The 24,980-nt window shown below is 43.9% G+C and overlaps 2 protein-coding genes and 1 long non-coding RNA gene across 11 annotated transcripts in view; 2 read left to right on the top strand and 1 right to left on the bottom strand.

Annotated features, from left to right (window-relative positions):
* LOC310684686 (phospholipase A2 inhibitor NAI-like) overlaps positions 1-24,980 on the bottom strand; it is a 118,790-nt gene that overhangs the window by 57,730 nt on the left and 36,080 nt on the right. The gene's annotated exons all lie outside the window — the stretch shown is intronic.
* Positions 1,342-5,259, top strand: LOC310684894. The gene is made up of 3 exons (XR_014514938.1): positions 1,342-1,454; positions 3,348-3,458; positions 4,911-5,259. It is a non-coding gene; the product is annotated as an uncharacterized lncRNA (long non-coding RNA).
* Positions 11,443-24,980, top strand: part of LOC310684737 (phospholipase A2 inhibitor gamma subunit B-like) — a 179,614-nt gene continuing 166,076 nt past the window's right edge. The window contains exons 1-4 of one of the 9 annotated variants that reach the window (XR_014514801.1): positions 13,570-13,591; positions 16,865-17,014; positions 19,812-19,943; positions 20,216-20,641. Coding sequence is in view for 1 of the 9 variants with exons in the window: in XM_083456240.1 (XP_083312366.1) it covers positions 11,872-11,920; positions 13,499-13,591; positions 16,865-16,948 (226 nt within the window). In the remaining 8 variants the exon portion in view is untranslated. Of the gene's footprint in view, positions 11,921-13,498; positions 13,592-14,397; positions 14,583-15,207; positions 15,770-16,011; positions 16,812-16,864; positions 17,015-17,225; positions 17,255-17,277; positions 17,881-19,811; positions 19,944-20,215; positions 20,642-24,980 lie in introns of those variants that run through there. The other 8 variants (XR_014514802.1, XR_014514803.1, XR_014514804.1 and 5 more) reach the window with 8 other exon arrangements.

Below are 24,980 nucleotides of genomic sequence, written 5' to 3'. Positions count from 1 at the left end.
CCTGTTGGGACAAGAAAGTATCCACCTGCTATGAAACAGGCTGTGCACTGTCATGGTGCCTTCTGACCCAGGTACACACTGCTGGGGTCATGCCAAGTTTTGTCACCTGAGCGGTATCTCCTGAGTTCTGCAATTCAGGATCCAGCTCAAGTCCCCATCACAGCAATGGATAGCACCAAACCTGGTGGTTGAACCCAACCTCACACCCCATCCCAGGTCTGGATTAGTGATTGCAGATTCCTGGTGAGTGCACTAGAAATAAGATGGGTGCTAAAAATATACTCCTCACATGTCAAAAGGCAGCATAAAGAGGTGCCAGATGCACTTCCATGGGGAAGGAATTCCCGAATTTAGGGCCCTCTAAAGTCCTGATACCGTCACAACAACTGATGACAATCCCAGGTACATCTTCCTTCCCCAGCAGAATATTTTTAAATAATATCAAGCTCTGGCAGATATTTAGAATCTCTGCAGAATGGTAGAAGCAGAATTGCCAATACAGTGGACGCTTGGGTTGTGAATGTGATCCATGCGGGAGGCACGTTCGCAGCGATTCGGCGCTTTTGTGCATGTGCAAAGCACAATTTAGTGGTTCTGCGCATGCGCGAGCACTGAAGCCCAAAAGTAACCCATTCTGGTACTTCCTGGTTCGGTGCGGTGTGCAACCCAAAAACACACAACCTGAAGCGTCTCTACAGCAAAGAAGAAGAAGAGATAACGGCTTTGCCAGTGTTAGATGCCTTCATCCTAGCCTGCAAACTTTTGCCATGTACAGATCCTCCTGGTAAGTATTGGGAAGGATTGAATTCACTCTGGATTTGGGGGCAAATGTCTGATATGCCCTTCCCAGCCCAGTGTTTAGAAGGATCAGAGAACGGTAAGCTTGCCTAAAGCCAATATCACGTATAGTCAAAGCACATTGGGTGCAGTGGTGGGTAGGATAGCCAAAACTTTCCCCTCTGGATGCCCACTCCCTTGAAGTGGTAACTTCAAGACTTGGTTACTGCAACATGCAGTGGGGCTGCCCTTTCATCAGACTTGGAAGCTGCAGCTAGTTAACTCTCAACACCCCCACCAAAAGGCTCTGACACAATCTCTGAGGACACGTCCAAGGCCTTGCAAGGCCCATCTGAGCCCCTGCGAAGCCTCGGAAGTGATGTTTGAGGCCCTAACAGGCCTCTAAATGAGGTTTCAGGTATAAACCTGAGGTTGCATCGGAGGTCTCGTGAGGCCCCAGAAGCAGCTCTGCGGTGGCGCCAATGTCATGTGACATTATGATGTCACAATGTCATGACATCACGTTATGTTGCAGGTGCCATTGGACATCCATAATCTGGGGCCCATGTTGACACCCTGGGCCAGAGTGCTCATAAGCAGCAGGCTACTGGCATCGTGTGGCTCTGTGGATGAACCAGTTGCACTGGTTGCCAAGTTGCTGCCAGACCACATTCAGGGTACTTGTGTTTATTTTTACAGATTCCTGAGCAATGTGAGCCCAAAGTACATTGAGGACAGCACAATCCCTTATGCTCCACCTTAAGCAGCGAGATCCTCTGGTGGAACAATTCTCCCTACACCCCTGAGGATTAGCCTCCAAGTCAGATCAAGCCTTTCGTGTGACAGGCCCTGCCAGGTGGAACGCCCTGCCAGTAGACTTTTGACAGGAATCTGTGGCAGTGAATGGCCTTGGTGGAGGCCTCGTGCCATCTCCATAGAGCCATGGGAACCCACGCTACAATGCCTCAGCCCTGCCACTGTGGAAGTGGGCTCCAACAGAGGCCCATTTGATGCTGGGGCACCTGAGAGCAGTGGCAGCTGGCGGAGGCCTAGCAGCACGCACATGACGTGATGTGATGTCGCGATGCACATGCAGGCCACTGGGCACCCACAACCTGGGAGTAAAACTTAGCCATTGTGACTAGTATGCCTAGACAAAGCCACCTCACTTGGTAGCCATCACTACATCTTGCGGGAATGAAACTCATAGCTTAACTACGCACTTTTTGAAAAAGGACTTCCTTTGTCCTGAATTATTCTGTATTTAGCTTCATTGGGTGTCCCTCAGTTATTTATTATGAGAGAGGGAGAAAAACATCTATCACTGCAATAGTGTGAATTCTGATTCTTATTTGTAGATATATTTTCTACCTTCGAATAAAACTTCCAATATCATGATGCTACTATACAAGTCTATGGTGTGACAATATCAGGAATATTGTGTACAGTTGTCTCACCTCATAGAAGATATTGTGGAGTTGTAAAAGCTTCAGAAAAGGAGTATCAAAAGGAGTTGAATAACTATACAACTTCTGTCTGCGCTCCTTCCAGCTGTTGTTCCTCCTTTGGTGACTGCTATGGATGCAGGCCCTTGGGAATACTGCCATCTTCCGTTCTTTGGACATGACAAAGCCATTGTAGATGTTGTTGAAGCAGGAGTGTGAACATACTGGGAAGGTGGACTTTCATTTAGAGTTCATTCAGACTTTGGCTTCCTGAGATCAAGACTGGTGACACCAAATGGGATATGAGAAATGGGTCGACGAAAACAGAAATGGATCTCTTTCTAGTGATTCCTGTGCTGATCGGGCTACCCTGTTTGGGCTTGATGTACTTCTCATGAGACTGGGCCACCTGCCTATTACTTTCATCACAGCTGAGCAACCTGTGGCCTATGGGCCTCATGCCAGCCACAACAGGTTGCCTATGTCCCATACCTGTGGATTGACTTCTTGTCCTGTGTTGGTAATTGTACTTCCCTCAGCTGGCCAAGGAGCTGTTTCCCAAGGCTGATGAGCACAATTTTCATTGTAAGCAAGGTGGAAGCCTTTCCTGGTGCACCTTTCTCCCCATAGCCCTCATGTTCTCCTGATCAACAGCTATTTGTAGGGCTGATGGGAGCACACTTACCACCACCAATAATGTGGGCTTTGTGTGGAAGTATGTGATGCACTTCTGAAATTGCACTGTGTAGTTCAATTCCCATCTGATTGGGAAGAATTAAGAACCACACAGCCAGATATCTGGGCAACAGGGATAGGGGAGATAGAAGAGGGAGGTGTGTATATTTACATGCATCTTTCAATCCATCAATGTTTGTGGATCTTGAAAACCAACAAGACTGCTGTCTCACATAAAAGACTGACTGCTCTCACATGAAAGACGGTTAATAAGTGCCACTGCTGTACCACCTGACATAACTGCCTCACATGTATGACATGTCTGGTTTGGGGGACTGCATCCAACAAAGGCTGAGATCATGGCCTTATTTCTACTGTGAATGTTGATGCCATTTCTCAAAGAATGAGCTGCTCAATGGAGTGGCACTGTTTCTTCCTCTCCCCTCACAGGAGTGGCAACTCTCTTCTGTCACAGTGCTTTTGACCTTGGAAGCCTTGTTGAGATGGGTTGCAGTATTGCCAAAGGCATTTGCTTTATTCATTACACCAATGTCTTTTTAGGTGAGTATAAGGTTTTTCTGTCTAAGTAAAATTGGTCGTTTGGCATTTTATTGATTTATTGCAATGCATTGTAGATATGTATAAAATTGCTTTTTAATTTATTGTAGTTTCTCAGTTGTGTGTGTGTGTGTGTGTCACAGGGGTGTCAACTTGAATAAAATGTTAAGTAGGCCCAGGTAAACTCCACCCCACAAAATCAATCACAAGATGCGGTACACACAGGAGAAGTAGCAGTGATAAACATTGCAGTACTGCAACACAACTCACCCATTACTATGTACAACTCCTTGTCTATTCATTTCTGTTGTGACTATAACGTATAATACATATCTTACACACATACAATACACATTCATATAGTTTTAATTTGTAAACGACATGGAGACTGTGGATCCAGAGCAGATGCTTCTGTTCATACGCCCATGTGGGGGCAAGGGGCCACAGCATTCCCCAGGTGCAATCCAATGGGAGTATTACCCCATGATGTTGGTCAAGTACCCTCTCTTTCCATTTCTCTCAGAAATGTAAGTTATTCCAGCAGGGGCCAGTATACAATCTATACTGAGCCTACGACAGAGAAATTCACAGCATTAGCACCCCAAAAGGGTCTTCTTTCTCCCTTAGTCACAGTCTTGGATTCAAACACACATCCTCTGCACATCAAGCAAATTTTGTAAACGCTCAGCTAAAGCCATTAGAATTGTTAAACTTGGCAACAGTGTGCAGACTTTGTGACCGGTTTCCAAACATTTGTGTTAGATTAAGACTACTAATAACCATTGCAGGAACATTAGCTTCTGTAGACAGGTCATTTGGCAAACTTCAGCTAATTAAGAATTATTTATGGTCTTAATGTCTCAGAAACATCTTGTGGATTTGGCCAGGCTAGGTATTGCACCCACCATTGCCAGAACAATTAGTTTTCATGCTATGATTTAAAAGATTTCACAAAATAGGCCAGAAAAGTTGTTTTTCTAAAGTAAATTGGATGTATATCTATCTGTCTATCTATCATCTATCTATCTAGCTATCTATCATCTATCTATCTATCATCATCTGTCTATCATCTATCTATCTATCTGTCTATCTATCTATCTATCTATCATCTATCTATCATCTGTCTATCTATATCTATCATCTATCATCTTACTAATACTACTGTTATATGATTATGTAGTGGTTAAGAGCGGTAGCCCCCTAATCTGGGGAACCGGCTTCACGTCTCCGCTCCTCCACATGCAGCTGCTGGGTGACCTTGGGTTAGTCACACTTCTTTGAAGTCTCTCAGCCCCACTCACCTCACAGAGTGTTTGTTGTGGGGGAGGAAGGGAAAGGAGAATGTTAGCCACTTTGAGACTCCTTCGGGTAGTGATAAAGCGGGATATCAAATCCAAACGCTGCAATATAAAAAGAGGTTTCAGTATGAATTCTTTCTCCTTATCTGTATTGTAGATGTTCAAATCAAATGGGCTTTCTTATCTCTGATCTCTGTGCCTGGAGACGATCAGTCTGGACATGTATCCACAGCAGTGACCAGAGGAGGAATGACCACTGAGATGACCACAGAAAGAAGGAATGCCATGGTATTCCTGCATCACCACAACCAGATACCTTGAACTGACCCAGCAGCAACAAAACATTTCTCTCCCTTATCAGTCTCTTCATCCACAGCAAGGGCTGTAACTCTCCAGTGGCTTGACTTCACCCCTGAAGGCACACTCTTTCCTTGTCTCCTGAGACAGACAGTTGCCAATTTATTTAAATTTATTTATCTTTATTACGGTATATATATTATAGTATGAGCAGAAATCCATAAATGCAGAAAATTAGCAGAGCCTTCCACGCTATCCCTACCCACCTCGAATTAGCTCTAATCCATAAATTTGTATTTTAAAAAGTCCCAATTCGGTTTCTTAATGTTTGAGAGCTGATCGCTTCTGTGTGCAAGCTAAGAGCTTCACTCTTGAGGGATAGAAATGGCTTCCCGCTGTCCGCTTATCTACCCCGCTGCTCTCATCGCCTCCAAAAAAGCGGTTACTTGGCAGCCAGAGGATAAGCCCATGGACCGTGCCAGGACCCTGCCCCTTGAATATCCTTTCAAGGCTGTTTGGGGGGTTGCAGCGCTCTTGCAACCCTCCCTTTTCCCCTCAAAAGCTGGATTCTCTCAGCACTGAGGAATTGTGCTTGCTTTCACTCCCACGATCGCCGGAAGCCTGTCAAATTTGAAGTACTTCTGTTTCAAACATTTTAACTTTTGTTCCATCTGTTTGTTTAATCATGGCTGTCAAATTTTCCCTTTTTTAAAGGGAGATTCCCTTATTCTGAATAGGATTCCTCTCAAGAAAAGGGAAAAGTTTACACCTATGGGTTTAATAAAGCGTGTTCTCCATCACGGAGAGCATGTGTTGCGGTTGGGGATTCCAAGACACCTTGCTGTTTCTGGGCAGATGGTTTGGCCAACTCGTAAGCAGGGGCGGGCTGTTACTGGGGAAAATTAGATGTTGCCATTTAGTGATTGACAGTCCTATTTGTTAAATACAAGGCACGCAGCAACGGACATCCTCTTTCGCTGCGTGCTTCGGATCACCCGCCCTCCCTTCCCTAATGTTAGGCTGTTTGCTTGACCTTGCTATTGCCTGTCATGGGGTCGTCTGCTTTGGGGCAGGGGCCCGGTAGGAATTTTGCCATTTGGCTGATTAGTGTGTGCCACTTGGTTTTCGCCTACTGCGTAGCAAATCATCACAACTTGTAAGGTTTGCGGTTAGGCATTGGTCTGGAATTGGTTGCTGGAGGGGTATGGATTCGGCTGTGCCTGCCCCCCAAAATGTTGCTGCTGGTGGAGGGGTATGAATTCAGCTGTGCCTGCCCCTCCAAAATGCTGCTGCTGCTGAAGGGTTTTACCATTAAAGGAACCCAGGGGCTCCCCCTTGCTTTTGTCCGAAACCCCCTAGCAAGGGGCTAGGGCCACGCAAGCCCCTTGGAGCATGCTGGGGAGAGGTGAGGCATGGTTCCCAGTCCCGTCTCTCTCCCCAGGTGACTTACCCTTCCTGACTTCGTGGGGGGTGCGAATGTCAGAGCTGTCCCTGTGCGGGGGCAGTTAGTGCTACCAATGCCTAAGCAACCGCTCACATTGCTGTATTTGAATAAAGTTGTGGCCAAAATTATGCCAAAAAAATTAAACAAAAATTAAGTGTCAATTGTGTTTTCCTTTGGGGTGTATTGGGGACCTTGACACGCAACAATGACAGTCTAATAGTTTGTAACATTTTATTATCACCAGGCTTGTCAATTAAAGACTTTTCACAGTTTGCTATTTCTTTTAATATGTCTTTTGATCTTTCACCTCTTTTGATAAGCATTTTGCTGTTTGAAGGAGCCTTTAATAATCACCTTCCCAGTATGCCATACTGTATTTAAATCTGTACATTTCCCTATATTTAACTCAAAGAAGTCAGTCAAACATTAAATCCCTTCTGCATTATTCCAGTCTTTCTAACAAGCTGTCATTCAGCTTCCATCTAACAGTGGTATTTGGTTGGCCTTTCATAATTGTAAATATCAGATTATGATCTGATAAAGTTATCAGTTGTATTTCAGTGTTCTTAAAACCAGATACTATGGACTTTTATACCCATAACGTGTCTAGTCTTCCAAGGCTCTTTCCTGGAAGAAGCTGGACCAAGAGGAGGCAGGTGATCAGGAGTGTCTTAATCATTCTAGAAAGCTGAAGAGTCAGGAAGAGCAGTGGGCCAAACTTGGAAGCATGACGAGGCTTAGTTGGAGGAAAGTATAGGCCACGACAAGGAGCACTTTGCCAGCACCCAGGAACAAGAGGTTCAGCACAGTGTCACAAATTGCTAGAATTCTAATAGCACCATACCAGAATTTAAAGCAGTGTTGAAAGCAAATTAAATCTCTTTCCCCTCCCAAGAACTCCAAGGACACGTCCCTCCTAATCTGTGCCAGCCTCAGTTTCACCACCCTGGGGAAATGAGGCCTCACAGGTTACACTAGATTTCATAGCTCAGCAGCAAAATTGGATTAGGTTTCTGGAACCTCAAGCATTTTGCCAGATTTCACTGTCAGTGGTATGAAACTGATTGTGAGGGGGAGACAAGTGTTCCTCCAACAAGGGATTTCAACCTCGTGCCTTAAAATCCTAGGAATCCTAGGAAAACATGTAGTCCATAATCATCATGCCTTTGTCTCTGACACAGGTAAAAGGTAAGAGGGAAAGGACCCCTGGATAGTTAACGCCAGTCAACAGTGACTGTGGGGTGCAGCGCTCATCAGGCCGCAGGATCCAGCATTTGTCTTCAGACAGCTTTCCAGGTCATGTGGCCAGCATGACTAAACGCTGCTGGCACAATAGGACACCGTGACAGACACCAAAGTTGCTTTATCTCTCTGTCTTCTCCCAGCTTGCTGCCTTAACATCTGTCTCACATCACTGCAAAACTCTGCTCTCACCTCTGGCTTTGTTTCTTGAAGGAGGGCCCCCCACCCATTTTCTGTTTGCACAAAGCCCCTTAATACCCCATCAGCTCACCAGGAACATGGTTTGACTATTCTGCCAATTGACTAACTTTTAACACTTACTGGATCCAGGGAATAGATGGGTCTGGCATACATCTTAGGACCCCTTTTGTCCGCCCCCCTCCAACCCCCGCCAAATCCCCCCACCTCGTAACAATTTATTTATTTTATTCTGTCTTTTCCCTGATGGGCCTCAAGATGGTTTACAGGTAAGAATAATAACCATTTAAAAAAAAGGAAAAGAAGGAGAAGTATGAACAACAATTAAATATCGATAGAATTAAACAATATACAAAACAATCACAAGTGGGGAGAATGGTTTGATGTCAAGTCCTGCTTTGAGGCTTTGCACAGGCATCTGGTTGGCCATTGTGAGAACAGGGCCGGGTTTAGCCGGTTCATTTCAACTCTACCAGTTGAGGTTCATGGGAAATCTAACATCAGCCAATATTTCCTCAAAATGCTGCTCAGCCAATTTACCTTCTGAATAAGAGGGGATTCATAGTGCACTTGTTGAAGAAATATGGTTTCATAGTTTGGTCTAAAATTACCAAACTGCTCTTTTGGCTGAAAAAGGGAAGCCAAAAGCCAGAGAAGATTGGAGGACTATGACCACCAAGGGTAGAGGACATTTGGCTTGGGGGCCAAAAGCAACCCCTGCAAGCCTCTCCAAAGGGCTCAGGGGAAGGGATAGCAGGTGGTACATTATAGCTGTGCTTGGGGTCAAACAGGAAACAGGGAGCCAAAGGAGTGGAGCCAGAAATTTACCTGGACATCGGAAGATGTTTGCATATATTGTGTGAAGATTAGAATTTACATTTTTGTGTAATACTACATAAAATACCATGGCACTTCTTTTTTTTCAAAATAATATTTATTGAAAATTTTAAATTTACAAAAAATATAAAAAGAAAAAGAAGGAAAAAGAAAATAAAAACAATAGAAAAGCAAACATCAATCAAACAATACAAATCAAAGAAGTTCAAAATCAAAAACAAATCCAATATTCCCAAATCCTTAACTCTCATAACCTTATTTCATTGACCTCCTCATACCTCCCTTTTTTGTATTCTAGTTATTAATTATAACAGCAAATCCTTTCCATTTTTTCATAATATCTTGTCATTAAATTACCTTGATCTATTTTAGCCTATATTACATAAAAAACCCTAAATATTCTTGCCACCTCTTTTTAACAATTCTACTAAAGTCAAATAAATTCATTCCAGCATTTTTCTACTATTCATTAATTTTCTAAGACAATCTTAAATAAGATTTTTTTTTTAAAAAAACTTTCTTCCAATCTTCATCCAACGTCTCTTCCTCCTGGTCCCGGGTTTAGTCAGTCCTTTCTGTCCCATCCATCAAGTTCATTAACCTGGTAATCTTATGTCCGAGGCCCTTAAGTCTCTTCCATGTCCCACCCGCATATCTTTTTCATATACTCCTTTCACTCGTGGAAACACCAACTTAAGAATGTTTTTGTCCCTTCTCGACAGATCAGCCCCTTTTCCATAGTCCACACTGAACTCCATGTGATTTTTAATAAATTGTTTCAAACCTCCTCCAAAATTGAGGACCCCCCCATCCCCAAACTCCTCACGACCCACTGCCAGACTTGAAAAGTCAAAACATCCCTGCACAGGGGGGTCTATCCAGCCCCCCATCTCCAAACCAAATATCACTCTATCTCTCCAAATCTGTCTTTTTCCACGTTCATTTGTCAGATCTAACAACTCATTTTCCTGCTGGGCCACAGCTCCCTCGATCTCTGCCAGCTGAGGTCCAACAACTACCTCCTCCCTCATCTGATCTGTCAGAGCACAAGTTGATTCCTGGGTGGGTTCTATGTAGATACCCACTGCCTGTCCAGAATTTCTAATCGCAACAGTCATCAAATCCATCTTCTCATGTAACTGTCCCAATAAGACACTTGTCAAATCCGTCTTCTCATGTAACTGTTCCAGTGAAACGCTTATCTTGCAAAAAGCACGCACCAAAGCCTCTGAGTACATTGTTATGCAAGGTCAGCAGTCTGTTTCCACGATATTAATCTATTTGCAGCTGTGAGACTCTCCAGTTCAAATTCAGTAACAGTATCACAAGCTCCCCCTAGGGGAAAAACTCCCATTTGTATTCATCTCTTCTTCTTCTTTTTTTTTTTCAAAGGTGGGTCTAATAACAAAGTTTCCTTTTTCAGATATTTTGTCAATATTTGCTCCTTTAGAATGCGAAAGAGAACAATGGAATCAGTGCCAATTTAAAAAGAATTTCTCAGTCCAAATTCCCATTGTTGAAAGTCCAATTGTCCAAATTTAATCTACTCACGGGTAGTTGTTTTTGTAGCCAAATTGTCCCAGGAAAAAGGTAGCGCTCTCCGGCAACCGCTGTGCGGCTTCACTCCATGGAAGAAGCAGTTGACTCTCAGCACCGCGCCACTTGCCCCTCTACGCTCTGGAGCCCAAAATTGGGTTCCTTTACGAATTGGGGGGGGGGGCGCAAGAGGTGCCTGCCGAGTCCCATGGTCACAGGCTTCATCCGTCTGTGATTTTTAAAGGGTCCCCGCTTCGCCGTAGCGGAACAGACCCGTTTCCCGTGGAGCTAGTCCCTCCAGATCAGAGGGAATCCACCATTACCGATGGCGCCACCCCGGAAGTCATGGCACTTCTTCTTCCGTCTGCTTCCTCTTCTGCCAATATGCTCCTGCCTACTTCTCCCAGCCAATCCAGAGAGGCAGCAATGAAGTCCCACTGAAAGATACTATTCCTTTCTGTGAGGAATAGAACTCAAGCCTATGATAATGGGCAAATATGGCTGGAAAATACAGCAGCGCACAAGCAAAAATACAGAAACAGTGCTTCAGTTTGCGGTTGTCAAACACTCAAGTGATGTGCAAATGATGCCGCTGAATGCATGCCTGAAGCACTAGCCTTTCTTGGAACAATTCAAGCTGTGTACCACCAGTTCAGTTCCAGACCTAAGTGGAGGGAATTTACTACAAAACCATATTGCTTGTTCTCTTCATGTTATGTCTGGAAGAAAATGGCTGACTGTGTAAAGCCTTCTGCATCTCACTTGATTGTCACTTGACTGGTCACTTACCATCGGCTGTGGTGAGGACTGAAGGGCCTGCCCCTTGCAAGGCTTTCACCATCTGGCCTAAAGGGCAGGGCCCAGGCCCTTGCACTCCAGCTATAAAGACTCCTGTTTCAGTGAGGACTGGACCTTTGACTGTGGTGAGGACTGCAGAGTCTGTTACCTTTGTAAGGCCATTACCAGCTGACCTATGAGGTGGAACCAGACTCACGTGAATGAACTCCTTGGGCAGGGCTTGGCGGCGGCCGGGGGGGGGGGGGTTCTGCTATTGTTTCCCTGCTCCGAGTTTCTAATTTGTTTAAAACATTCTCAAGCAGCTTTTAATTTGTGGGGTTTAAAAATTCAGCTGTAAAATGATTGTATATTACAAAACTGAACGTGCCAAGTTGGCTGACTCTAGAGACTTTCCTCATACATTGTGGGGAAATTGGGGTGGAGAAGGACTGGAAGGTCATTTGGTAAAATTACATCCAAAGGAGAATGATCGTTGTTTCTTAATTGAAGAGTTGTTTCTTAATTGAAGAGGCAGTTGGCAGAAGAGCATGCCATTCTAAAAAAAACACATTTTATTAATTTCAGCACTGAAATTTGTGTTGCAAGAAAACACTCTATGCAATTTCTAATTTCATCATTTCCCGCCCCTCACTGGACCAGTTCTTCCCACCTCTACTCCCAGGCCTCCCCGCTTTGGCCTATAAATTCCCCCACATCAGCCTCTTCCTCCACAAGTCAGCTGCTGGCTTGTTCTGAGTCTTCCTAAGCTTTTGATCTATTCAGCGCTATGAAGGCTTTCCTCAGTATCTGCCTTCTCCTGGCCCTGTTTCTCCCAGGTGAGTAGGAAGCTGAAATCCTGGATTCTTCTTTTCACTACCTGGGAGGGGATGTGGGGTGGACTAAGCTAGAGAGACTGAGATAGGTTCATTGAAGGGGAAAAATATGCTGAAAAGATTGGATAAGACCAAGAGCATCTGGGAATCAAAATAGAAAGGAATCTCTGGTAGCAGGGGCGAAACTAGGCTTTATTTCACCCAGGTCAATCACCCAGTTTTGCACACACCCCCCACATGCATTTGCACACACATACACACAGAGGCTGAGAGCCGCAATGCAGCCTCTGGAGGCTTCACCAAGGGCAAAGAACTTGGCTAGTCTTCCCTCCCAGCAATGGCACTGCCTGTTAGTGCTTGATTTTATAGTGCTTCCTGTGCTGATGTGGTTGCTCTGTTTGGGCTTGTTACACTTCTCATGAGACTGGGCCACCTCCCCATTACTTCCAGCACAAGTGAGCAATTCATGGCTTATGGACCTCATGTCAGCTGCAATCGGTTGTCTATGTCACATACCTGCGGATTGACCCCTTGTCCTGTTTCGGTAACTGTGCTTCCCTCAGTTGGCCAAGCAGGTGTTTGGCAGGGCAGATGAGCACACAATCGATTGTGATGAAGGTGGATGGGGAAGCCTTTCCTGGTGCACCTTTCTCCCCATTGCCCTCATGCTCTGCTCATGCTCTGGGCTGGTGGTAGCACACTTCCCAGCACCAATAATGTGGGCTGTGTGCAGCAGTGTGTGATGGGACTTTTGAAATTGCACTGTACAACTTAATGCCCATCTGACTGGTGCAGGGAAGAAGGGGGAACCACACAGTCAATTATCTAGGCAACAGGGAGAGGTAAGGTGGAATGTGCTGCAATGGGGGAAATAGATGCCATTGGTTTGGTGTGGGGATGCATGAATCACCATAAAGCTATTTCTCTGTCTATCACTGTGAGTGGGTATGTTTGGGTGGGAGAAATGGGGGGAAAGTGTGTATATGTGTACATGCATCTTCCAACCCACCACTGCTTGTGGATCCTGAAAACCAATAAGATTGCTGTATGATAAAGGGCCATTTGACCCTTTAAGGAGTTCCCTTTTCCCTCTTCTAAAAGCTGAACAAGACACTTTAAATAAGAAATAACTTTTACTTTGTGTGCTTGCACTTTCAGATTAATATGTACAATGCAGGAAAATGTTGATAATACATTTTATATAGATTTGTTTCTAACATAAATACTGTTAGAGAAAAACTGAGACTGATAGCAGTACACCACTTCTGCTGCTCTCATACAGAAGATGGTTAATAAGGGCCACTGCTGTACCACCTGACATAACTGTCTCAAACATATGACATTACAGAGTTGTAGAGACCTTGTGAGCATTATTTAGCATTTTGGATGCTTTCATCCCACATGACCCACTATTGCAAGTGGATCCTGAGTTGATGAAAGCTGCTTCTATTTCGTTTGTTGGATTATATCTAACAAAGGTTGAGCTCATGGTCATATTTCTAATCGTGAATGTAGATGCCATTTCTCATGGAATGAGCAACTTTGTGGTGCCACTGAATGTTTCTTCATCTCTCCTCACAGAAGTGGCAAATCTAATGTGTTCCAACGGTTTCTTCAGTTTTTGCAAAATTGACAACGGCTTTTGCTTTCAACGTTCTGTCAAGGTCAATTTAAGTGAGTATGTCTTTTCTGTTTAATTAAAATTGGGTGTGTAGGTCTACCATTTGGTCCCTGGAGTATCTAGGGGTGACCTTTCATGCATTCAGGTGAGTAATTAAGTGCTGGACAACCAAAGAACTGGAGATGAATTGAGGTGAGTGTACACATGAACCAGGCCTGTGATTCTCCCCAGAAGAGTGTGTTGACATATAATGGGCTTGCTTTCTTCAAGGGATTTGAGTACATCTGGAAGATTTCTCTTTCTGGGGCCCAAGAAATTCAGCCAGGAAACATGCTGTGAAGAAAGAGCCTGAGCTGCACATCAATTCTGAGTCAAGCCTTCTTATTTCTTATAATTCTTAGCAAAGAATTATAATTCTTTGCTATAATTCTTAGCAAAGAGGATACTTAAAGGAGCTATTTGATGGACCAAAGAAACTTGATCAGAAATAGCTAAGGCTTCTCCGTTCCCATAAGAGAGGAGTGGGCCTTTAAAAAACTGAGCTGCTTCTTGCAGTTTGTTCCTCTTCCAACAGGAGAGGATCCAGTTGCCTTTCCAGCACTGTGGTTCCAAGATGGAATCTTCTAAAAATTAATGATTCTTTGTGAGTAAACCTGAACAACAAGTGATGTGCTTTGGTTAAGATTGGTTTAGTTTAGAGCCACAGTGCTTGGGTTTATTTTGTATTCTGCTTTGACTTTTTGCTTGTTTCCCTGTTACCTTAATTCCTAGTAGGTTTCTTTAATTGACTGCTGAAGTGTACATGTCTTCCAATGTTGGGGTTTTAGAATCCACACATGCGTAGAACCTACTGTGAGTTTAGGATAAGAGATGTAGGTGACCAGCACACTCTTCTGAGTCCTGGGAGACTCAGAAAGAGTATGGGGTGCCACTATACTTTGAGACAAACCACAATCAGAGGAGTGTTGTGGTACTGGCTCCAAACCTTTGAAAACATGATTGCTTTAGTGTACTCCAAGTTTTCTCCCAACTGGGACTGCAGGAGTAAGTGAGAGCATGGTGACACCTTGTTATTTGCTTGCATACAACATAGTGCTGTAACACACCTCTGTATTTTCTTTGTGCATGTGTGCAGTTTTGTTGTTTTGAGTCACATTCCATAACATTTAGAGAGTGCCAAGAAAGTGACATAACTGGGAGTGCGATAGCATGAATCTATGCAAATAGTAATGCATTTAATTCAAGCCTCACATATGTTCTTCATTGAAATGAAAGAGGTTTATACATTACATTGTTTCGGTGATATAATACCTGCTCACATGAAGACAGGAAGCGGAAGCTACCTCCTGCAGACTCAAACCCTTGTTCCATCTTTATATTGTCTAAACCAATTGGCATGAGGTGTCTACTGTCTATTGGTAATTTCCCCCATCCATACCTGGAGATGTTAGTCATTGAATCTGGGAACATATGCATCCAATGCAAATGATCTACTGGTGAGTTAGGGCCCTTCCTCTGTAACTTGATAGAGTGTGTAATAATCTCAACTATGGAGTTTAGACAGGGCAGCCAATTACTGTTAACATGCTTTATGTGAATATTCTCTGGCCTTTGCCTCACACCTCCCTCCTCAACTGATTTTCCCAACTGCCATGTATGATAATTCCTCACTGACAGTTAACTACCAACTGATAAGAAACATGAGCCAATTGGGGTCTGCTGTTTCCTTGACCAACCAGAATTAAATGACCTGAACACAGCCCTTTGAAGCAAGATTCAAAGTCATCTTCTCACTGTCTGCAAAGCAGCTGCTGCCAAGTAGGCAGTGATGTAGCGTGGGAGGGGCATTGCCCTGGGCACATTTTTTCAAGTGGGTGCCACCATGTACTGCCACTATAGCTCCCTCATTGAGGGAACCCACAACTGGGCTGGCCTTTGGGGTGGGGCTGGAGTGTGGGTGGCAGCAGCAACTGGTCCACTCCTGGATCAGGCGTGACTTGGGAGCAGAAGCGTTGGAGAGGTGGTGATACTGCAGCCGAGGGAGTAACGAAGTCCATCTGCCACTATGCCTTGCATGGCTGTTGGAGCTCATTTCTCCCTCAGTACATGGGGCTACTGGGGTGCTGTGTTGGGCTCCTTCATCTTCTGCGTCCCTCTCCCAGTCTGCCCTGCCCTCCGGTGCTCACAGATACACACGCTGGGCACCATGGGCTCATGCAATGCCGTGGCAAGTAGGTCTGCAATATTATAATACCATACTTCCTCAAACCCTGACAGGCATACTCTGACATTTCACACAGATCTCTCTCTTTAAAAAAAAAGCCAACATGAACAGACATATATACATTTCCTCTTAGAAGGTTACATGCATCAACCACTGGATCCTCCTGGAAAAGCTATCTGAGCTGTGGGTGGGTGGTAGTGCTTTGTAATCATTCTGGTTGTCTTCAGTGGGTGATTTTCAACTCTATAGAGACTTGTACCTGAGTGACAGGCCATAATGATAAACAGGAATGTAAAGTTGCTGGAGCATCATGAGTTAAGTGAATTAACCAACCTGATATAGTTTGCAAATTGAGGCAAAGGGGCTGTAGGGATGTTGAGTTTGGGAGCTCTGCGATCCCCAATTCCCACCCCCCCAATACATTTGCTTGTTGCTGCAGTTCTCAACTGATGTGCTAAATGCTGTGTGATTTTTAATTGTACTTTTCTTATTGCCTTTAATTCTTTCATTGTATTTTATTTTCTCCTACAAACTTGGATTGTGAAGTGAACATTCACCACCTCAATACTAGCCTTCTCTTTTTCCAGGGTTGCCAGTTTTTCTTACCATCTTATTTATTTATTAAATTTCTATACCACCCTTCATCTGAGGATCACAGGGCAGTTTACAGTAGAAAAACACAAAAATGCATAGCATAGTAATATAATCTTCTTCTGCCTCTTAAAAATATAGTATATGGCATGTTCTTGAGTGGGCCTCTGAAACAACTAACTGATTATTAGGTAGAGATGAATGGTAGATTAGCCTGTTTCGAGCCCTTAGCAAAACCAAGTCTGCCTTGACCCATTTATGTGCAATTTTTTAAGGAATATCCTAGAATATTTACATGGTTTTGGAGAAGAAAATATGTTGTACTCATTGGTTGATTACTAATGAAATGACTTGAATCACTAGCTTGCAAATCCAGTGCTTGACATATTTTATTTTCTTCAGTCACCCATTTGACAATTTTTTTTTTTAAAAAAAACTTCACCTAGATTTCAGTAAGGAGAGATGTGATATGAATTTTTGCAGATTTAGTCTTTCCAATTCTTGCTCACAGATGGGTCTTCAGTAAAATCCAATTTTATACAGGAATGTGCTACAAATTGTCCCTCAACGAATTACAGCTTCTCTACATTTGAAGGTGATTACTTAAATAATAGGATCTACTGCTGCCAATATGACTTGTGCAACGAAAGACGGATTGACTGTAAGTAGCTGCATTCTTTTAGATTTATATATCTCTATGTATCCCTGAGCATGAATAGCATTGAGGTTTCCCATTTCCCCATTGGTTGCTGATAGACAAATGATACTGTTCCAGTGCAATAGCCATCTTCCTAGTTTACATGGGAGATGATTAGAATGAGCATCACCATCTGTGTCTCAAAGGGGAAGCAAGTGTCCTGTCTGAAGCACTTATTGACAAAGAGCTTCAAATGACCCCAGGGTGATTCTTCATTTATTGGGCGATTGGGGAGCGATAGAGAGATGAATAACCACTAAAACATCTGACAGTGGGTGCCATTTGCGGACCAGCGCGCGGCACTCCCTAGAGACAAGCCAGTTGGCCTGAGCTGGCCTGCCTTCCAAGATTCATGGACCATTGGGGTTCCTGCCAAACCCCTATTTAAACCAGCCAATCTGTGGTGTCACTTAGGGCCGGGCCAAGTGAGCAGACCGCGAGTGAGAAAATTTCATTCCGGTCTGCTCTGGGGTTTTATAAGTGGGGCGGAGCCAGCGTGGGACACACAGTCGGTTCTGGAGCTTCACCCACCCAACCCTCTCTTAGATCTCTTCCTTTTGTGGCAGTTTAACCATTTTCCTTCCAGGTTTGTGGGTGTTGCTACCGTCTTATGATGGTTGCTGTTGAAGAGCCAGGAAGGAATTGTCCCTGCTCCGCAGGTTTCACCTTCCCTGTAGGAATTGTCACAACATTGGCAGTTTTAGGCCTTGGACAGAAACCTTTAGTCGTCATTCTAGGGGTGGGGGGACTGCAGTGGTGACTCACCCCTCCTTGCAATGGCGTTTTCAGGGTTCAGGGCTTGTGTGAAGGGGGTCACTGGCCATACACTGGTAGGTTGTTGGTGAACTTCCCAAAATTGTGTGGAGAAGTGGGGGCTGGCTATGTAAAGATGCATTTTACAATGCCCCCTCTGATCCAATTAACTCTGCTGTGCCTCAGTTCCCTGGCTGGGGGGCTGAGAGGGATACATGGCCAATGCCTAAGCCAAAGTTTCCTACATGTGAAACTGTGGATAAAGTTGTGGCCATTTTAATCATAATAAATGTTGACATGTATGATTCATTGCTCTGGGCCTGTCTCCTAGGGGAGAGGGGGGTCTCCACCTGAACACACAATACATTTCTTCCTTGCTCCCTACTAGCCCAACTAGAGTCTGGAAAGGGAGACTGTGACCTGGGAAGTAGAGAAATTGTTGTCAGGAATATATGTGTGACTCCTGCAAGAACATAAGCTGTCGTCTCTGATGACTTGGGAAGACGGAGTCCTGCCGGGACTGGAGATGGCAAGTTGGTCAGATCCTCCTATGCAGGGATGTCTTGACCTTTGGGACATGGTTTTGGGCCAGGAGGAGATTGGAGTGGTCGAGGCCCTCAATTTTGGAGGGGCATTGAAGTATGCTCTGGAATATTTTTTGGATTTTAGTGCTAATCATGGAGAACGGGCTGACCGGTTGTGTGGAAGGAGTGACAGGCGACAGGGGATGGTGACTTGAGTAAGAGATGCTGGAGTGACTGGGCAGATTGTGTACATTTGTGAAACAGAATGGGATCTGTGATACTGACTGAGTAGCAGGTATTTTATTATTTGTGTAAATGTAGGGCATAAATTCAGTGTAATGTGTAGTGAGTTGGGAGATGTCTTGGCAAAAGGGTCTCTGAAGAGAGGGAAAGGATCCCTGAATCTAAATATATCTTATTTTTATTTCTTTTGAGATTTGATTGCTTTATTGCATTGCATTGTAGCTATGTGTAAAATTGCTTTTTATTTTATTGTAGTTTCACAGTTTCATACACACACACACACACACACACATTTTTAATTGGCAGACCACTTTGAGACTGGATTGTGGTATATAAAATTTTAAAACATATATAAGTGTATTGAATACAAAGAATAACAACAACAACAACAACAACAACAAGCTGTATTTACTATTTTAAAAATGTATGTAGATATATATGTATATACCCTTCAGCAATAGGTGACACCATAGTTTACAACATAGTAACAAAGTAAACAACATAACGTAGGGCTGCCAAACGTCTGGGTTTTCCCGGCCATATCCATGTGTTTGTGGGAGGGTGGGGGCGGGAGATGTCCCAATGTCCTCTCAAGAAATGTTGGAACATATGCCTACCAGGAAGGGACGTGGGTGGCACTGTGGGTAAAAGCCTCAGCACCTAGGGCTTGCTGATCGAAAGGTCGGCGGTTCGAATCCCCGCGGTGGGGTGCGCTCCCGTTGTTCGGTCCCAGCGCCTGCCAACCTAGCAGTTCGAAAGCACTCCCGGGTGCAAGTAGATAAATAGGGACCGCTTACTAGCGGGAAGGTAAACGGCGTTTCCGTGTGCGGCTCTGGCTCGCCAGAGCAGCGATGTCACGCTGGCCACGTGACCCGGAAGTGTCTCCAGACAGCGCTGGCCCCCGGCCTCTTGAGTGAGATGGGCGCACAACCCTAGAGTCTGTCAAGACTGGCCCGTACGGGCACGGGTACCTTTACCTTTTTATGCCTACCAGGGCTGGGCCTGGCTCACAAGTGGGTGGCCTACCACCTGAAACCTGTCTGGCTTCTCTCTCCCCATCCCAAAACACACCATCTCAGGTGTGGCATCTCAGTCTAGGTATTCAAGGTAATAACCAGATCTGCATTGTCTGCTTGATTAATGCAATCCTCTGGCAGGATTGTAGAACCAAGGCCTTGGAATTTTTTATGGAGATATATGGGCTGGATCCATGTGTTTATTGTATGGATTGCTTTTGGCAGGGCCAGGATATGGTTTCAATGGGCTAAGGTGTCCGTTCTATGATGCTTCTGACCCAGAAGATTGTCCGAAGTTGAGAAATCTCAGATGTCAAGGTGCTGAGACTCGATGCATTGAGTTTGTCCTTGTTCACAGTAAGTATCACTGCCAATAAATGTGAGGGAGATTAGAAACACAGTTTGCCAGGGTGGGTTGGTTGCTCTCTTATTCTGTTTGCAGCTTCATGCCAGAAAAAAAAGATTTCATGTTTTGTGGGGAAGGGCAGGTTTCTCTCCCCTGAACATATTACAGTATTATGCAGTATATAGTTGAGCCTATGAAGTGATGATCCAGAATGCAATATTGAGCCTCTCTTGCATAATAACAAAAAATTACACATGTGACCATGCCTCTTTCTCTTTACCAGATGACAGTTCGGTTCCTGATAAGGTTTATAATGGCTGTGCCACCCCAACGTTTTGTGAGTTGGCTAGGACATCACCATATTATGACTACCTTTCAGGCACTATAACAGAAGCACGATGCGGTGATACTCTGCCTCACTGAAAGCGGCTCAACAATGAAGGGTAGTTAGGAGAGAAGAATGTCTTCATCATTTTGGATCCCACCACTTGCAGCATCGGTAGAGGTGGAGATTGCCTCTCTGATGGTGGCTTTGCAGAGTTTCTGGAATTCTCAGGAGTCCTGTGTCTTTTATCTGGCATTTGGTGGAGGCTGAATGGGATGCAGGGCATAGAGAAATGTGGGGCTTGGGAGCTATGTCTCATGATATGGTTTATGGGTTAATTTTTCCTTCCTTCATAATCAAAATAAACTGGTGTGGCAAATAAAATTGTGTTGTGTTTCTGAATTTATCAAATTTACAATATTTGGCAGTGGTGGCAGTGAAGGACAGAGTCTTTAGAAGGAACAAATGGATAATTATTAGTTAATAAAATTACTAATAACTAATTGCATTATGTTTCTGGAAGCCCAGGCCAATTTTCCAGATTTCCCTGAGAATAATAATAATAATTAATAATAATAATAATAATAATAATAATAATAATAATAATAATATCTTTATTGTCATTGCCCCCTTCGGGGACAACGAAATTACTTGACTGCTCCATAAAAACACTAATTAAACAATACAATATAATACAGCAAGGGAGATTAGATGACTTTCAAAGTCCGGGCTTCCCATTCAGGGCCGAGATTGCTCTGGAGAAGAAGCTGTTCTTAAGACGGCTCGTTCTTGTCTTCATCGTCCTGTATCCCTGTCCCGACGGAAAGAGCTCGAAGAGACAGTGACCAGGATGCAATGGATCTTATACTATGTCCAGTGCCTTCCTATGGCACCTTGTGGCATAAATCTGCTCTACGGTGGAGAGTGGGCAGCCAACAATGCTCTCTGCTGCCTTAACAACCCTGCACAACCCCATCCTGTCCTGGGTAGTACAGCTTCCGTACTACACACATAAGCCATAAGTGAGCACGCTCTCAATGGCACAGTGATAGAAGGCAAGCAGCAGTTTCTGTGGAAGATGGTTTTTCCTTAGTATTCTCAAAAAGTACAGTCTCTACTGCGCCTTCTTCACAAGCCCCCTTGTGTTGACACTCCAGGACAGATCCTCTTGTAATTCAATGCCCAAAAATCTGAACGTTGTTACCCTCTCCACACAGACCCCATCAATCAAAAGTGGCTGGACGTTGCTCTTCTGTCTCCTGAAGTCCACCACAAGTTCCTTTGTCTTCCTTGTATTTATGAGCAAGTTGTTAGCTCTGCACCACTCTGTGCAGCAGCATAAAATTCAATGAAAGGGGATAGAGGTATCTGTCCACAGTTTCCTTTGCGAAACAGTAATAAAATGAACAATGACTCAATTTGTAGATTTCCTCACTTCCTCATCATGAGGAGGATAATGGTATAATGTTGTTATCTAATTGACTCTTGAAGCTTAGATAATTCTCTTTGTTTCTTTTAAAAATGAGAATCTAACATTGGGACTCCCAGATGCTGGGAATCCAGATGGAGGGGGCAGGGAGAGTGCCATTGTGACAGTGTCCCTCCTCCATCACCCATTTGGCAAAAAAATAAGTTAGTAAACATCATCTAGATTTCAGGAAGGAGAGAACTGATGAGAATTTTTGCAGATGTAGTTATTTATTTCTTCTCTATCACAGATGGGTCTAAAACACATGGCAAGTATGACATGGGATGTGCTACAAATTGTCCCTTAACGAATTACAGTTTCACTGAATTACAAGATTTCTTGTGATAGTGATTGTGATAATGTCCCTCCTCTGTCACCATCTTCTTCTTCATCATCACCATCAATCATCTTCTTATTTAGACATGTTAGTTGCTTGGTACCTGAAGGTCTCTAAGTAAGTGTTGTTAAAATTTATTTACCACCCTATATCCAGAGGTCTCAGGGCGGTTCACAGAATAGAAAACCACAAAATACACAAACAAAACAAAAACAACCCAATATCTCTCCCAAAACATTTTAAAAGGGCATAGGATGTCAATCAAACAAAGGCTTGGTTAAAGAGGAACAATTTTGCCTCGCACCTAAAGATGTATAATGAAGACCGCAGGCAAGCATTCTACAAATGGAGAACTACTACAGAAAAGGCCCGTTTTTGTGTTTCCAGCCTCTGGACCTCTTGAGGATGAGACACCTTGTTCATTACCCAGGTGAGGAACAACCAACTTTTGAATAGACCACAGAACCAAGGGAACTATTTTCAAGTCTAGCATCCAGATTTAAGGACCCAGCATTTATTATAGCTATTGCAACAGGACAGAGCTCACTCAACTCAAGGTGCCAGTTGAGAAGGTCTGCCTTGAGGCACCTCAGAACAAAAGCTTATATAGTAGTTCTCAAACAGCCAACAAAGAGTCATAAAACATCTTCGCATACATCAGGAAAGGTTAGAGGTCTGGAGAAATCACACATTTATGGCTCCATACTGATATCTTCACCCCTCCAATCACCTTGGAGTGGCCCCACTGTTCCCAGACCATTTGACCATTTTAGGTTTTGGATGTCCAGCATTACCCTGGCAACCTAGCATTCAGTGAGGGAAGAGCATCATAAAATCCTCTTCCTGGGTCTCAGAAAACTTCTAGGGTCGCTGATATATAGTCTTGTGCTAAAACATGCTGTCATTTGTACCACTTTCAGGGTTAGATAAGGAGACATGGAATGCAATGTAGGAGGGAGAGACTCACAAATGCAGAACACACAAAAATCAAGCCTAATACATTCTTTTTTTCATGTATTTTTTATTAAAGATTTCTTGGTTTACAAAGGACTGTCTCTTTTTTCAAGTTACATTTTCTACAGATCAGTTTCATTTGTTGAGACATTAGTGTTACATTAGGAAGAAAAGGGGGGAAGAGGTTGCTGAGATTTTTATATCTCACCAGCTGCGAAGAGCAGCTACATTGTTGACATCATGTGATGTCTCTGAGCGTGAGACAGGAAGTCTCTGCTAGTTTTCCTGTAACAGGAGAGTTACTTTCGCTTCTGAGTCGAAGTGTGAGTCGAGTCATAGACTCTTGTGTTTGCTGCTCAGGAGAGCAGTCATGCTTGTAAAAGCTGCGTGTACAGTCTTAATAAAGTAGTGAGTAGACCACGGACTGTCTCCTTCTTCTGTGATGGGAAGCCAGAAGATTAGTGTGCTCCTCTCAGGACGGAGGGGTCGCTTATTACCGGTCTCTCTGGACTGAAGACAGCTTTCTAACAAGCTGTCATTCAGCTTCCATCTAAAAGTGGTATTTGGATGGCCTTTCATAATAGTAAATATTAGATTATGATCTGATAAAGTTCTCAGTTGCATTTCAGTGTTCTTAGAACAGATACTGTGGACTTTGATACCCATAATATGTGTATTCTTCCGAGGCTCTTTCCTGGAGGAAGCTGGACCAACAGGTGGCAGGTGATACGAGTGTCTTAATCATTCTAGAAAGCTGAAGAGTCAGGAAGAGCAGTGGGCCAAACAGCGAAGCATGAAGAGGCTTAGTTGGAGGAAAGTATAGGCCACGACAAGGAGCACTTTGCCAGCACCCAGGAACGAGAGGTTCTGCACAGTGTCACAAATTGCTAGAATTCTAATAGCACCATTCCAGAATTTAAAGCAGTGTTGAAAGCAAATTAAATCTCTTTCCCCTCCCAAGAACTCCAAGGACACATCCCTCCTAATCTGTGCCAGCCTCAGTTTCACCACCCTGGGGAAATGAGTCCCCACAGGTTACGCAAGATTTCAAAGCTGAGCACAAAAATTGGATTCGGTTTCTGGAACCTCAAGCAATTTTGCCAGATTTCACTGTCAGTGGTTTGAAACTTATTGTGAGGGGGAGTCAGGTGTTCCAGCAACGGATTTCAACCATGTGCCTTAAAGTCCTAGGAGTTCTAGGAAAACATGCAGTCCATAATCATCATGCCTTTGTCTCTGACACAGGTAAAAGGTAAGAGGGAAAGGACCCCTGGATGGTTAAGTTTAGTCAAAGGTGACTATGGGGTGCAGCGCTCATTTCGCTTCAGGACAAGGAAGCTGGCATTTGTTTGCAGACAGCTTTCCCCTTCTGACACAATGGGACACCGTGACAGACATCAAAATTGCTTTATCTCTCTGTCTTCTCCCACCTTGCTGCTTTAACATCTGGCTCGCATCACCGCAAAACTCTGCTCTCACCTCTGGCTTTGTTTCTTGATGGAGGGGGCCCCACCCATTTTCTGTCTTGCACAGAGCCCCTTAATATCCCATCAGCTCTTCAGGAACATGGTTTCCACAAATTAGAAGGGTTGACTAACCTTTAACACTTACTGGATCCAGGGAATACATCTTAGAACCCCCTTCCTCCCTCGCCCTAACAAAACCTCATAACAATATGTTTCTTTATTGTCTTTTCCCCTGATGGGCCTCAAGACGGTTTACAAACAAAAATATTAACCATAAAAATCAAAGTTAAAAAGCATGAACAACAATTAAATATTGATAAAATTAAACATTGATCGAATTAAACAATATACAAACAATCAGAAGTGGGGGAAGTGGTGTTGCTGTCAAGTCCTGCTTTCAGGCTTTGCATAGGCATCTGTTTGGCCACTGTGAGAACAGGGCCGGGTTCAGCCGGTTCATTTCAACTCTACCAGTTGAAGTTCATGGGAAATCTAACA

The sequence above is a fragment of the Podarcis tiliguerta genome (genome assembly GCF_965153285.1).
Source record: "Podarcis tiliguerta genome assembly, chromosome: 8".
NCBI lineage: Eukaryota > Metazoa > Chordata > Lepidosauria > Squamata > Lacertidae > Podarcis > Podarcis tiliguerta.
The sequence above is the reverse complement of the archived record's forward strand: the minus strand, read 5'-3'. Positions and strand labels throughout refer to the sequence as shown.